The 14,170-nt window shown below is 49.2% G+C and overlaps 1 protein-coding gene across 3 annotated transcripts in view; it reads right to left on the reverse strand.

The window, feature by feature from the left end:
• Positions 1–14,170, reverse strand: part of DPYSL2 (dihydropyrimidinase like 2) — a 48,511-nt gene that overhangs the window by 13,623 nt on the left and 20,718 nt on the right. For all 3 annotated transcript variants that reach the window (XM_050325676.1, XM_050325675.1, XM_050325677.1), the window contains 4 exons: positions 5,353–5,517; positions 4,851–4,912; positions 3,979–4,059; positions 3,079–3,147 (listed from right to left, as the gene is read on the reverse strand). In XM_050325676.1, coding sequence (XP_050181633.1) covers positions 3,079–3,147; positions 3,979–4,059; positions 4,851–4,912; positions 5,353–5,517 — 377 coding nt within the window. The remainder of the gene's footprint in view (positions 1–3,078; positions 3,148–3,978; positions 4,060–4,850; positions 4,913–5,352; positions 5,518–14,170) is intronic.

The raw sequence follows: 14,170 nt of genomic DNA on the forward strand, positions 1-14,170 counted from the left end.
ACAGACATTTTCCAAACAAACAAAGGAGCAAACAAACCCAGAGCAACCCACCACCTGAGTGCCAAGTGCAAGAGGCTCCCAGCACCCCCCATGGACTCTGGAGGGGTTGGGACACGCTCAGCACTTGTGAAAATCTGCTCTGCAGTGACTTAATTGCAGCCCAAGCACCACAAATCATCACCATCAGTCCCAGCATCAGAACAGGCTGCCCAGAGTGGCTGTGGGTTCCCTATCCCTGGAAGTGTCCAAGGCCAGCTTGGAGCAACCTGGGCTAGTGGAAGGTGTCCCTGCCCATGGCAGGGGTTGGCACTGGGGGAGTTTTAAGGCCCCTTCCATCCCAAACCATTCCATGACTGTGTGACTGCTGGCTCCTAACACTGTGCTTTGGAGGGAAAGAACCACCTGGAAAAAGAACCCCAGAACTGCTCAGAAAAACCCACCAGGGCAACAGCTGGGAGCTCTTAAAAGCAGAACAATCCCCCAACCTCAGAGCCATCCTGGTGGGCTCTGGTGCCCAAAGGGTTACACAGCCCCAGCCAGGGTTTGGGACTGACCCCCCCCAGGCAAAGAGGGGGGAACACAAGGGGATATTTTCAGGCCCAGCTGCCCCAGGCAAATGGAAAAAAGGCTGTGAGGGAGGGTGTTTGTTCCAGGAGTGTTTGACTCGGGGTGTCACAGCCAGGAGCACTCAGGGGCTGAGAGCAGAGCCAAGAAAAGCACAGTTGTCCCTTTGGAGAGACAAGGAGGGGACTCAAGGCAGGCCAGTGCTTCCAGGCTGTGGCATCTGTTACCAAACTCCCCATTAAAGCAGCTCTGGAAGTCACATTTCCACTCCTGTGCCTCAGTTTCCCCCCCCCACGAGAAAAAAACACACCCCACCAGGGTTTGGACCAAACTGCAAAGCAGCAGGAGAATATTTTGTGCACAGAGAGAGAGCAAGGCTGGTGAATTCCTGCCTTGTGCCCAGCTGCTATGGTGACAGGCACATAACAATAAGCCAAGGACTAGTCCAAAGGGGAATGTTTGCAATTATCAGGATGCATCAGAAGCCCTAGCACAGCAATTCCTCTCGGATTGGGGAGGGAAAAAAAAAATTAAAAAAAGAAAAAAAAGACAGACATTTCCTGGAGCACTTGGCCTGCCTGTGCTCTCAGCGTTTTTGTGGCTCAAATAAAAACAAAAAAAATGATGGGGAAGTCATCACAGAGTGAACTGAGCTGCGAGGGGGGAGAGTTTTCCAGAGAGTGATGGGTGAGGCTGACTTGGGATGGTGGGCTCTGCCTGGTGGCTGGAACAAGGTGCTGAGCACTGTCACCCTGGCTCAGCCCAGGTGAGTGAGGTGACCTAAACCTGAGTCAGCAGCGAAACCCAAGCCTTAATTCAGGAATTCCTGTCGAGCTGGGAGTTCAGATGTGCATGGAAAAACACGTGGCCAGACCCCTGGATGCCTCACTCCGCTGTAATTCCCGCCGAAAGGAGTGGGAGTTTTGATTTAATCACAAATATTTCAGACTTGCTCGGCAACTCCTGCTAGTCTGGTGCAGATGGAGGTCTGAGTTAAGCAGCTCCTCAGCCAGATGACAACCATCAGTCCTCGGGACGGGCTTTGCATCCCCCTGAGGGGGAGAAGCCAATTCTGGTGTCAACAGCACCCCAGAGGGACACGACAAACATCCACTCCTGCTGAAGTCAAGAGGAATTAGGGATGTGCTGCCACCCTTGGAATCTGGGCTCTATCACCAGCCAGTCTGCAGGGAGTTGGATGTTTTCAAAAGCATGGAGTCACTCCCACGTTGGAGGGAGGGAGGGAGGGAACCAGATGACATCGTTTCCTGCCCTGCTTCCTATGACTTCCAAGGAGGAGAATTTTGGATCAAACGCTTCCCAGCCCTGGGCAGAGCCCAGCTGAGCTCAGCTGCACTGAGGGACAGCAGGGAGAGGCTTTCCTGCTCCTCATCTGGGGCAGCCACGTGTGTGTGCTGGGGCAGCTTTCAGCTGTGCTGGGGGAGAGCCCAGCTCTGCACACATCAATCAGCAAGCCAGGGGAACACACAGCTCACACTTTAAAGCTCCTGCTCCACAGAGGATGGGCTTTGAAGCAGCCAGACATGACTTGGCTGGTTTGGTGTCCAGGTTGTTTAAGGTGGGGGCAGCCTTCCTTTGAAGCCAACACAACTTTAGGGGGTGCCCCACAGTGTCCCAGCTCCCACTCTCCTGGTGCAAGCCAAAAAAAAAGGACATTAAAGTTTTTTTTAAAAACTAAATAAAAAGGCAGGGATGGGTGAATGGAAAGCTCAGTGCAAGTGTTCACTCACAAATTCAGGAAGCACAAGATCCCACACGAATTCTGTGAGGATTCATTCACCCTCCAAGCCGAGCATTTTTCTCCCCCCCCCTAAAGTGATTTATATTCCTACTGAAACGCCTCTGGATGCTGCTTGTCCCGAGCAAGGGGAGCAAATAAGAGCAGGAGCACGAGGGGCACGTGTGGATGGATGATCTCACCCCTACCCCAGCTCCCAGCTGCCACATCTGGCAGGCAGCAAAGCCCCCAGGAACTCGGGAGGGACAAAAAAGAACGGCTTGTCCGGAACAGATGGGCTCCACAAAGCAGGAATGCCAGGCTGAGGTGTCCAGCTCACAGACACTGCAAGTTTGGGAAGGAAGAATGCAATGGGAACCAGCCTCAAAGGTGAAGTTTTAAGGTTCTTCTTTGCCCTTGGGATTTATTTCAAAGACTTAAGAGGGATTGAGGCATTAAAAAAATACCTTTACCCTTGGTAAAATTTCATCAAAATAACAAATATTACAGTAGATGGAAGAGGTGCAAGTGGCTCAGACCATGTCAGGGTTTGGACACACATTAAAAAATCCTGCTGATTCACTGGAAGCCTGATAAAATAAGGACCAAGAGAGAAGCCCAAGAGACTGGATCTAGAAAAGTCAGTGGCAGAATCTTCACAGTCAGGATGAAATCCTGTTTCCAGCCACCTTCATCCCAGCAGGAAGCACTTGATGGCAATGGAAAGATGTTATCAATTGGGGGGGGAATAAATGCAAAGGCAGGCAAGTCCTCACCTCTTCAGGTCTGCTCAACACATGCCCTTCAGGGCCTGTGATTCCCAGTTCCAGGATCCTTTGCTGCTCCTAGAGGAGGAAAAAAAAGAGCAGGAAAGAGATTTAAGGCAGCAGGCAGTTTTTCTTGCAGCACACACAGCTGTTGGGAAGGGGTACAAGTGAGATCCTAAGCATCTGTGCTGGGTGATAATCACATAAGGCAAGCAGAGTCCTGTCCAACTTCCCTTGCTGACAATAACCAGAGCTCCCAAAGCCCTTGCTGATTTGCTCACAGGAGGTCAAGGAAACCTTTTATTTGGATTTGCTTCACACTGGGTTCACAGCCCCTCCACTTTCAGTGCTCATTTGTGTCTATAAAACCATCTCCAGGACGTGGCAAAACGATGCCTCGGGAAAAGAAATCATCCTGCAACTGCAGACAAGTGAGCTCAGAGACTCAGGTGGGCTCTTTCCCAGTCAGACAACACAGAAATCCTCTGCATGCTTGAAGCAGAGTGTATAAAACGAGCTGGAGATCAGGCCAAATCCAGCTGATTATTAACACTTCTTCTTTGCTGCTGTTCGGAGGATGAACAGACCCCAAACATCAGCATCCCGGGTACTGTGGGAGGTTTTATCCCTTCCCACTCCTCTTATTTACTGCAGAACAGTTTATTTATTACACATAGGGATGGTCACACCCAGCTTTTTTTTTTCACTTTTAGGAAAAGAGGCAGAGATGTCCCATTCACCACAAACCCAAAGCTGCCACAAAAGCGACGAGGGCTCTCAAATCTGCTGCCCCAGCTCTGCTCACACCCCCCTTGCCACGCTTTTAACAGCCTTTGCAAAGAAGGAAGGAGAATTTCAAGCCCTGCCAGCGTTTTGGAGGGAATAATGCCCAGAATAAACAGGCCATACCTCAGCAATGATGTCACCGTTCTCGGCGTGCACTTGGGCCGTGGCGCCGATGTCCCGGATCACGCTCAGGACCTCGTAGATCTGGGAGGCAGAAAACAACACATTTTTTTTTTTTTTATCCCCACACCAAACACTCCCCACCAGAAAGGCTGAGCCGCAGCAAACAGGGGGTTTTGCAGAGTGGAAGAGGGGAGGAGAAGCTTTGAGGAAGGCAGGACGGGGTTGAGGTCGAGTAACCCACAACTGGCGCCGTCAATGGTCCCTCATTAAAATGTTTCCAGAGTCATCAGAGATAACTGTGACACTCCAGCACCTCCCACGCTGCTCCAAACAACTCCCCGGCATTCCTCTCCTCCCACAGCTTCAGGAATATCAACTGCCCCTCTCAACAGCTCAAATGTGCCCAAATGTACCCACAAGAACAGCAAACAGGAGGGGAATTCCTTTTTAAGGTCCCAGCCACTCCAACACCAGAAAGCATCTCAGGACCAGGCTCGGTTTCAGCTGATAAACAGATTAATTAACCCAGAGGTCTCACTGTCCTGCCCTGTGCAGAGGCATAAAGCAGCAATTCATAAAACTGCCACTGCTTCCACCCCAGAGGAGCTGGAATAAAACCTCAGGCTTCTCAAAATGAGGGGTTTGCTGTTGCTTCCCCCAGCCAAGCCTTTCAGGGTTTGTTGCTGGCCGGCTTCGGTTTTTAATTAAAAATATAATCTTCCAACCAGAGCTCTGGGTACTGTTGCAAATCTCAGGTTCTGTTACACACGTGAAGGCTGGAGGCAGAAGAGGATGCCAGGTCCCAGTATGCTGAATTTAAAGACTTTTATGGGCTTGCAGTGACAGAAGCATCGACCACCAAGCCTTCCTACCTGAGAGTCACTGAGCTGGAAGCGATCTTTGAAAGCCATGTACACCAAGAAGGAGTTCACACCTGGGAGAAAAGAGAGCACAGGTAAAGCTACAAAACACAGCCCCTCCAGCAGCCCAAACCCCCTCCCAGCAAGCAGCAGTGAGGCAAATAAATGACTTTAATCTGCTGGGAAATTAAAGAGGGGGGAAAAGCTGTGAGGTCATTTTACTCTGCTTTTCCCTTTTAGCAGCCAGAGATGGATTGTTCCTTCTGGGCCCGATACTTCCCTTGTTTAGAACAGTTTAAAAGGCTGCAATTATCACCTCCCTGCACTAATGAGCTCCAAGGGGCTCCACTGGACAAAGGAGAATCACCTCTGGAAAATCAGTCCCTGCCCTGCAATGCCAACTGCCCAGACCTTCACAAGGAGCCAGAATGGGCCTGAAAACACCTTTATTGGGATATAAGAATAAAATCCTTCACAAGCAAAACAAAGCAAGGAGGGGAAAGGCTGAGCTTACCATGATCTTTCACCAGAGCTTCCATCTCCTCCTGGACACCTTTATGCCACTCAGTGATGTCCACGTGCAGGGAGTAGTCACAGCAGGATTTGCTGTCTGCCCATTCTCTCCACTGGTCAAATGCTGTCAGCAAACTGGTCCCTGGCTCGGGAACCACGTGGTCAACTGGGAAAGACAACCAAAGCACTGGTAAATGGATGGCAGAGAGGTTTCACTGGGTACCTAAGATTCTCATGCTGTGCAGAGGCTGGCATGAGAACCAGACATCCACCCCCTTCCCCTTAAAACTGTTTGACTTTGAGATTTCTAAGTGGTTTCTAACGCAGGAGATGCAGCCAGGAGGGTTATGGAGCAGCAGCTGAAGGGGAGAGTTGCTACTACAGCCTGGTGCTGCACCAGCCCAAGCAGGAGAATCTCCCAGAGACACATGAGGAGTGGAAGAAGCAGGAGCAGCAGTTTGCCATGGCTGGAGAGACACCTCCTGGAACCAACACAAGTCCTGCTGCCCCTGAATCTGCTCAGATTGCTCCTCACCCCAGCCCAAACACACCAGGTCAAGCAGCAAGCGGGCTCACAGGCAGCTGCAGCTGCAGAGCAGCCTCAAAGGGTGACACAAGAGACTTGGATCTGAAGGTTTGGAGTTCCTGGTTTTCATCTGAGCACATGGGATCTCTAAGATCTTCACCAGACACGGTGAAATAAAAGAATAAAGTCAGCATCTCCCACCCTGCATTGCTGCTGCCAGAGCAGCAAAAGCCCTGTGGGATTTTGGGGGGCAGTGCTGGGGAGGAGGAGAGGACCTGGCTCGATTCTACATCAAAACACACGAAAAAAAGAATAAAAGAATGCTTCAATTATCAGCAGAGAAACTCGAGGGGTTTATTTTTAACTTCATGGTGAGTATCAGGGCTGCCATCAGCTCAGCAGCTCTAAATCACAGCTGGGGGAAGAGACACAGCCCTGGGTCCCACTGGCTCTCAGTGGAGAACAAAGCTCTGCTTCACCCCCACACAGACACAACAGCCAAGATTTACTGGTTTTGCACTGCCTTGAGAACTGGATTTACACCAGGAGCTCTCACCCTGCTGCAAAACCAGCCCAGCTCTCCTGAACAGCCACGACCTTCAGGGTTGTGAGGACATCTCTGATGCCTGAGCTGAGCAAACACTGCAGAAAGCCAAGAGATGACCCCAAATCGTCCCTTCTCTCTCTCTGCCCACCCTCTCCTTTTACAGAGGAGGCTGTGTGACAGGTTAGGATATTTTTGCCTTCCCCAAAGGTCTGTGTTGGCCCTGGAAGCACCACCCCAGCCAAGGGAAGGACACGATGTGCTCATATTTACTGATGCACTGGCAGTGCAGCCGCAGCTTTGATCAGCTCAGGGCTCCAGGAGTGGCTGGTGGTCTCTGTCCACTCCCTGCCCAGCAGAGAAATCCATGCTATGCCTTGACACAGCTTTGACATCTGCCTGTTGTCTGGCATCACATCAAGGATGTGCTTTTTGGCCACCGCTGGAGAAAGCAACCCAAAGATAACCAGACAATCAACTGACCTGCTTCTTAAAAAATCCTCCAATTCCTGCTGCATGATCTCCTCCTCCCCAGTGGTCAGAAACCTTCTGTCAACTCCCAGGCTGAACTGTTTCTTGGCCAGCACAAAGCCCCCTTGTCGCTCTGCCAAAGTTAATCTTTAGCTTAAGTAGAAGGAACAACAAGGAGAAAAATAACATTCCCTTTTCCTCACCAGTGGGGATGCAGAGAAACCCCAGGTCTGCACAAATGGCCCTAACACAAGCACTGTCTTCCTCAGCCCACTGCCTCGTTAAAAAAAACAAAACAAAACAAAACAAAACAAATACCATTTCAGCTGTAACACATCCCAGTCATAAACCCATCCCTACTCCAGGCAAGAGAGCTCTGTCAGCCCCAAGATGATGGATGGCTTGTGGGCATTGGGAAATCCTGCCTGGAGGCACCAAGGGGTTAACACAGAGTCTTCACAGCCCAGCACAGAGTCCCTAGGAACGACTCTGGAGCCTCCAGGAATAACTCTGGTGTCTGGGATCAGAGCTTCATCACCACCTCAATTCGTGCACTGCCCAACTGGGACTAATGGGGAGGTTGTGGAGGGAGTGGGAAGAGGGGAAAGGGAGCTCTGTCAGATCTCTGACAAAGTCAGAGCATCCCCTGAGCCCCCTGACAGCCAAGCCACCCCACCAGCCCCATCAGAACACAGCACAGTTCGTCTGCACAGCAGTTTTGTGCCAGGCAAGTATCAGTGATCAACCACTCCACCGCAGCCACGTGGAAGAGGACAGCGAGGAGGAGAGCTGGGTGTGCCAAGGGAAGAAAACAGCCCTCAAAAACTGGGATTGAGCCAGTCCAAAGTGGCTCAGGGAAGGGGCAGAGCAGGGGACAGTCACAGTGGCATCCCTGGAGGTAACTCAGACACAAATGCCAAAGTTTTTCCATCCCTTGTTACAACAGAAGGCACCAACTCCTTTGCAAGGTCACAGCCCACACCCCTACGTGCAAGGGCTGGGGGTTTTGGGAGACCAAACCAGCAAGAACGAGCCTAAATCCTGGAAAGAAGAGAAGCCAAGGTTGATTCTTCTCCTGCTGTTAAAAGACACTGCAACTGCCTCCGACCAGCCCAGGGAAAAGTCCTTCCAGTCCTCAGGCACAGCTCAAGAGCTGGGAATAAAACAAGGCAGCTTTTCCTTGGAGGCCCCCTGAGCTCCAGCAGCAGATGAAAGCTCCATCCTGCTGCGTTCCCACAGCCCCAGACTGCCAGGGTGACCCCTGGGAATGATCTGCCCCAGGAGCAGGGACACACTCAGGACGAGCTGCGGTGACACCAGGGCTGTTGTCACCCCTTTATCCTCCCCACGCAGCCCAGATGTTTGCTTCCTCTTGTTGATTATTGCTGTGTTGGAGGCTGCAAAGGAAGTTACCAGCTCAATTTTAAAAACCCCAAAGCCAGCTCCAAAAACCAGGAAAAAAAGAGAGAGAGAAAAAGAAAAGATTATTTAAGCATCGCTTCATCATTAGGAGATATTTAAGCCATCCCAAGATTTATTTATGGTTTTTTTTTAGTCACACTCCACACTTGAAGCCCATGAGGAAAAAAAAAAAGCACACAGGACATCAAAGGCTCCCATATAAAATGGCCTGTAAACCCCAAGGGACTGGGACTGAGAAAACCTTCTGTGAAGGTGAAACCTTCAAAGCAGGAACGGAACAGTCTGTGGGCCTTGTAGTGAAATTCAGCCTAATCCTCCAGTTCTCTTTATTTGACTTCCACTCTCAGCAAGTCCCATGGCAGAGCCAAGGTTAGTGGTTTCTCAGCTACGGGCAGGGAAACATCCTGCAGGTTTATTTTTCAACCTTCTGAGCTGCAGAATCTCAAAAAAATGTGGCTCAGGAGCGAACCAGGCTGTTACATCAGCAGAGGAACTGCTTTAGAATAAAAATAAGAACAAGGGGGTTAGATATTACAAATGATATTTTTTTTTTTTCTTCTCCCTTGGTAAAACCCTGACAGGATTCCAGAGTGACTGGGTAGTGTGTTTATCTTCCTCCCAGACAATCCTCTGAGGGCAGGGGGATTTGAGCACCTGCAGGACCCACACCCTGGGATTGCTCCAGCCCTAATCAGAGACCCTTAATTACCTCTCCTAATTACCCCTGCCCTGCCTGGCTTTGCTCTCCTGTCACCACACACATCTCACAAGGTGCATCTGCTCTTACTCCCCGGGGATTTCAGCTCCCACCCACCCATCCAGGGCTGTTTTCCTGCCTGCCTCTCTCACTCCTGATCCCTTCCCTCCTCCTTGAGCAGATTAATGAGGATTAAAGGCAGACAACGAGCTGGAGGGAGACACCACCACAAACCACTGCTGGGTTATCACCTCCTGCCCCAGAGCTGGCAGCCAGCCACCCTGCATCCAAAAAGGTGGGATCATGGGATGGGAAGAGAGATTCCCACCACCCCCGGGGCTGGGTGTGAAAGGAAAGGGGAAAATCAGGGGGGTGGATTTAAAGGGAGGGCTCCAAAACAGGGGGAAAATAAAGGAAGACAGTTTTAACAGAAGGATGGAAAAATCTAAGTGGGGTGGGGCAGTGATGGCATCACTTTATAAAGTGCATTTACTTCAAGAAAATTAGCATTGACTAATCACATTATTATCATATATTGACATATAAGTTGTATTACATTCCACATAATCCCATTTACAGGCACACAGTAATTAAGAAGCTCGGATCACTCCTGCTTTTTCACAGAATTTAAAAGAATCATGGAATATCCCAAGCTGAAAGGGACCCACACAGACACCAAATCCAACCCCTGACTCCACGAAGAGCAGCCTAAAATTCGAAATGTTGGCTTTAAACACCCCTTGGCCTTCATTCAGCTTTAAAACCACCCCGTGTGTTCCACAGCCCGCTCCAAATGGCTCAGTAAAATGTTGCCTCACACCTTGACCCCCACTTTTCCAAGCTGGGATCCTTCCTGGAGCAGGGAGATATCTGGAGTTGGGCTCCAGGGAATCCAGCACAGAAGGCTGAGGAATTAACCCCCAGCCTGCAGGATGCTCTGAGAGCAAAGCCACAAAAAAAAAAAAAAAAATCCCATATAATCTCTTTCTGGCACTTGGAATCTCTCAAAACAAAAAAAAATTTAAAAAAAAGAGCAGTTTTAGAGCTAGGCCTTTATATTTTTGACCCCTTGCTAAGCCCAGGAGAAATTATTGCTTCAGTGAGAGAAGCTGAAGGCAGCTCTTTGCCTCTCCCTGCAAACAAAACTCTCCTTTTTGGATGGATGTGCTCATGGGTGGGGATTAATGGCTTTTATAGCTTCCTGGTATTGTGGCATGTGCATTTTTTCCCCCTTTTTTTTTTGCATCCTGCCTCATTTCAGCAGGCCTTGGCTTGCAAACAACCCCTTCCTGGAGCTTCTATTAATAGCCTTTGCTTCCAGCTTTCCCCTGGAAAGGGTGTTTTTTGTGTTTTTTTTTTTAAACTATCTAATTAAGTGTCATCCAAAGCATGCAAGAGGATTTTCTGGGGCTCCCAGCTAATGAACACCACCACCAGGGAGGAGAAAAAAAAACGACTTGATGTGGACAGTATAAACGTGAATCAGGGTCAGATGTTACCAAAACTTGTGTATGCAATAAAAGCACGTACTCAGGGCTCCAGTTGCTGTCCTGAACTGCAGTTTTACTCATTATTTCCTGCTCCTACAGGCATTAAACGTGCCCCTATTGTTTAAGAGGAGTTTATAAGGTGAAAATCCTTCAACACTGAAGCTGAACTTGATAGCAGGCAGATCTCCCCTACCCCAAAAACTTGAATCACTGTAAACACATCTGCCTGTTTAATGCCACTTAATCCCCCCCCAGCAACTGCATGTGATGAAATCTGGTGAGTTTATGGAGCTGTACACTCTGTGTCACAAGGCATTTTGTGGAGAGGTTGTAATTAAACTCAGCCCTGCTAATTGCACAGGGCCCCACTCAGGAGAGTCTGGAGCTGCTCCTGGCACTGGTGGGAACTGGGAGCAGAGCAAAGTGGAATAAAAATCAATATTCATGAGCTGCAAGACAGGCCCTGGACTGACCCAAGAAGCTTCACAGCAGATTTATCCCATAATCCCAGAGCTTATTTCAGCCAGACACTTCCAATTCCCAATCCCTTCTGCTTTTACCTGGGTACCAGGAGCCTTTCACGTGCCAAGAAATTGAGCTACCAAAAGCTGTCCTGTCCAATGACAGAAGGTGTTTCCAAGTCAAACCTCCCAGCAACAGAAATTCTGGTAGAAGTATTGAAACCCAACCTCCAGCTCAGGATAGAAAGAGACCCTCAGCATCCACTCAGGACAGAAAGAGGCCTCGGCACTTCTTCTTCTGAGCTCAAAAAATCCCAAATTAAGTAACCAAAAAGAGTCTCACACCTCCCATATTCCTATTTCATCCCAACCCCTCCTCTAAGCCAGGCTCCAGGTCCTGGGTTTGATCCATGGCAAGGAAGGACAGCAACAAGATCCCTCTGAATCCCAACTGTTCCACCTGGAGTGCTGCACTGGAAAGTAATTAGAAGCCAAAGAAAGGATTTTTTTTTTGTTGTTTTTTTAACATCCTGGCTCCAGCAATCAGAATTTAGCTCTGCCTATTCGTGGGGGGGATTTATTCCCACATTATTTTACTGTGGAGGGTTTTTTTTTCCCCCTCCCCCAAGAAAAGATACTGGAATAAAGAGATTATTCTGAGGAGTAAGAGCAGCACTTCCAGTGCTAATCCCACTCCCCAAGGACTGTTTTCTCCTGCACAAACTAAGAGAAAAGGCAGCTTAAATGACATCCCACGCTGTTTTCTGTCAGTTTAGGCCCAGTTTTCTGGACTCAATGCCCAGAAATCAGAAGCTGGAGCAGGCTCAGAGGAGTCAAGACTTATCTGTGCCACCCTGATTACACCCCCAGCCTGCAATGTTGTTCCCTTATTCCCTCACTGATGTCACCCAGATATTCCACTTGTCCTTTCTGCTGACTGCATCCAAAATAAATTTCAGAACTTGAGGCCAGCTGGACACAAGCACAAAGAGCAATAATTAATAACCCTCTCCAGCAGCTGGAATGATGATGTATTAAGGTCAGATCAAAAAAAAAATAAATAAAATAAAAAGGCTCCATCTCTTCCCAGTGCAGGTTTATTGTCCATCCAAGCTGTGCTTGTACCTCAGGAGGTCTCCATGGCAGAGGAGGAGGAGGAGGAGAGCCAAGTTCAAAGGAGATATTTAAGTGATTCCAAGATTTATCCTTTCTTTTAGTCACACTCCACATGGAAAAAAAAAAACCAAAAAAACAGCACACAGGACATCAAAGGCTTCCATATGAACTGGTGTGCAAACCTTGAGGGACTGGGATTGAGAAAAACCTTTTGTTTGTAGCCATGGATTTCCAAGTGGAGACAAAACACAGCCACAACAGCCCATCCAAGGGGCAAGAGCTGGGTCAGGAACAACAGGACAAAGGACCACGTGGCCCTCTCAGGTCAGTGGAGATGGATCCTGCCCGTCAGGCTTTTTCCACTCCACCCAGGGAGCTGGAATTTGCATCATTTATGGCCAAGTTTTGGCTTCTCAGCTTCGTTTCGTGGCCCACAGTTGTCTCAGGGGGGCTCGTTGGGAGATGAAGAGGAGCCCAACTGCAGGATGTCAGTTTTCACAGTGGAAATTTGTCATGGTTCTGAGAGAGCTTCGTGTTTCCAGGATTTGGAAAATCTTTTTTCTCCTCCCAAAAAATAAAAGTGAAGAGTTCTGATTCCGGACAATTAACTTTTGAAAAAAAAAAAATTTTTTTTTTTTAAGGCTGCAAATGAGCTCTGGAATCATTAACCTGTAGGAGGTCCTAACTAGATTATCCCTTAGTTTAAACAGACCCTCCTGTGGCAGTGCCTGCCCAGCTGCTGAACCTCCTTCTCCAGGTCTGGCACAGCCCAGATCCACTTTTGGGGCACAAATCTCCCCCTTGGAGGGGATGGGCATCACCTGCCCTGCCAGCCCAGAGTCTGTGGCTCTTCCAACCCCAGATCTCCACAACAAATTACCCTGGGAAACTGCTACAGACAGGATCTGACTTTGGGTTGTGGTTTTTTTTTTATTTTAAGCTGCATTATTAAGCTTTTAGGGCCAGCTGTTGCATTCTACACCTCGGCTTCATTTCCTGCCTCAAACGTGATACTGGAAGGAAATTCCTCCCTGAGAGGGTGGGGAGAGGCTGGGATGGAATTCCCAGAGAAGCTGTGGATCCCTGCAAGTGTCCAAGGCCAGCTTGGAGCAACCTGGGCTGGTGGAAGGTGTCCCTGCTCATGGCAGGGGGTGACACTGGATGATTTTCAGGTCCTTTCCAACCCAAACCATTCCATGATCAGCCAGGAGTGCCCCTGGATCCGTGCAGGACACCTGGGTGGGAATCACTCAGCTCCCAACCTGCACATCTGAATTTTCCTCCACCTACAAAACTTTCTGGTTTCACAGTGCAGAAAGTCCCTGCACATCAGTCTGAGGAGTATTTTGTACCCCACCAGGAGCTGAACTCTTCTCTTTGGACACTGATACTAACCCTGAGAAATCCTCCCTGCAATAAAGCCTGTTGGGAATTGTCATCAACTGGCACCCACTCTGGAATGAGGTTTTTGAAGCAATACTGGGATATTTAAACAGAGAACCCTGTGACACAGCCCCCAGCCCCTCAAACAGTCTGGGATCTTCCCAGAGCCAGGGAAAAAACCCAAATTTGGGGGCACAAAGCACCACACACTCACTGTGCTGCACTTTGAGGACTTCCCCCCTCCCCTGCAAAGAAAAAAAAAAAAGTGGTTCTCAAGGAACTCCTTCAGCAGCTCCTGCTGCCTGGAGGCTGTGCCAGGGAATTTTCATTCATATGTAAAAAACACCCAGAGTCCCCCAGATTCCAAAAATATCCCCGTAGCTGCTCCAGGAACAAAGCAATCTGGTGCAAACTCGCCCAAGGAGTGGCTGAAAGGGGAGCTTCCAACAGCATGGACCTTTCTGATGGGCTTTGAAAACCCACCAAGGCCTTTTCCAGTGGATATTTGCGTGGTGAACCTATTTTCTCACTCAGAACCACAAGCACTTTCCTCTGCACCTGCACTGGGAACATCTCCCTGGGATGGACAGGGAGCACCTCACTGCCTGGTGGCATCCAGTGTTTCCCAAACTGGCAGCTCTACGTCAAAATCATCACTTTCTACTTGTAATACCAGGTCATTAATTTGAATTAAAGCTACAACAAAGCC

Source organism: Myiozetetes cayanensis, unplaced genomic scaffold (assembly GCF_022539395.1).
Source record: "Myiozetetes cayanensis isolate MyiCay16 unplaced genomic scaffold, myiCay2020 scf30, whole genome shotgun sequence".
Lineage (NCBI taxonomy): Eukaryota > Metazoa > Chordata > Aves > Passeriformes > Tyrannidae > Myiozetetes > Myiozetetes cayanensis.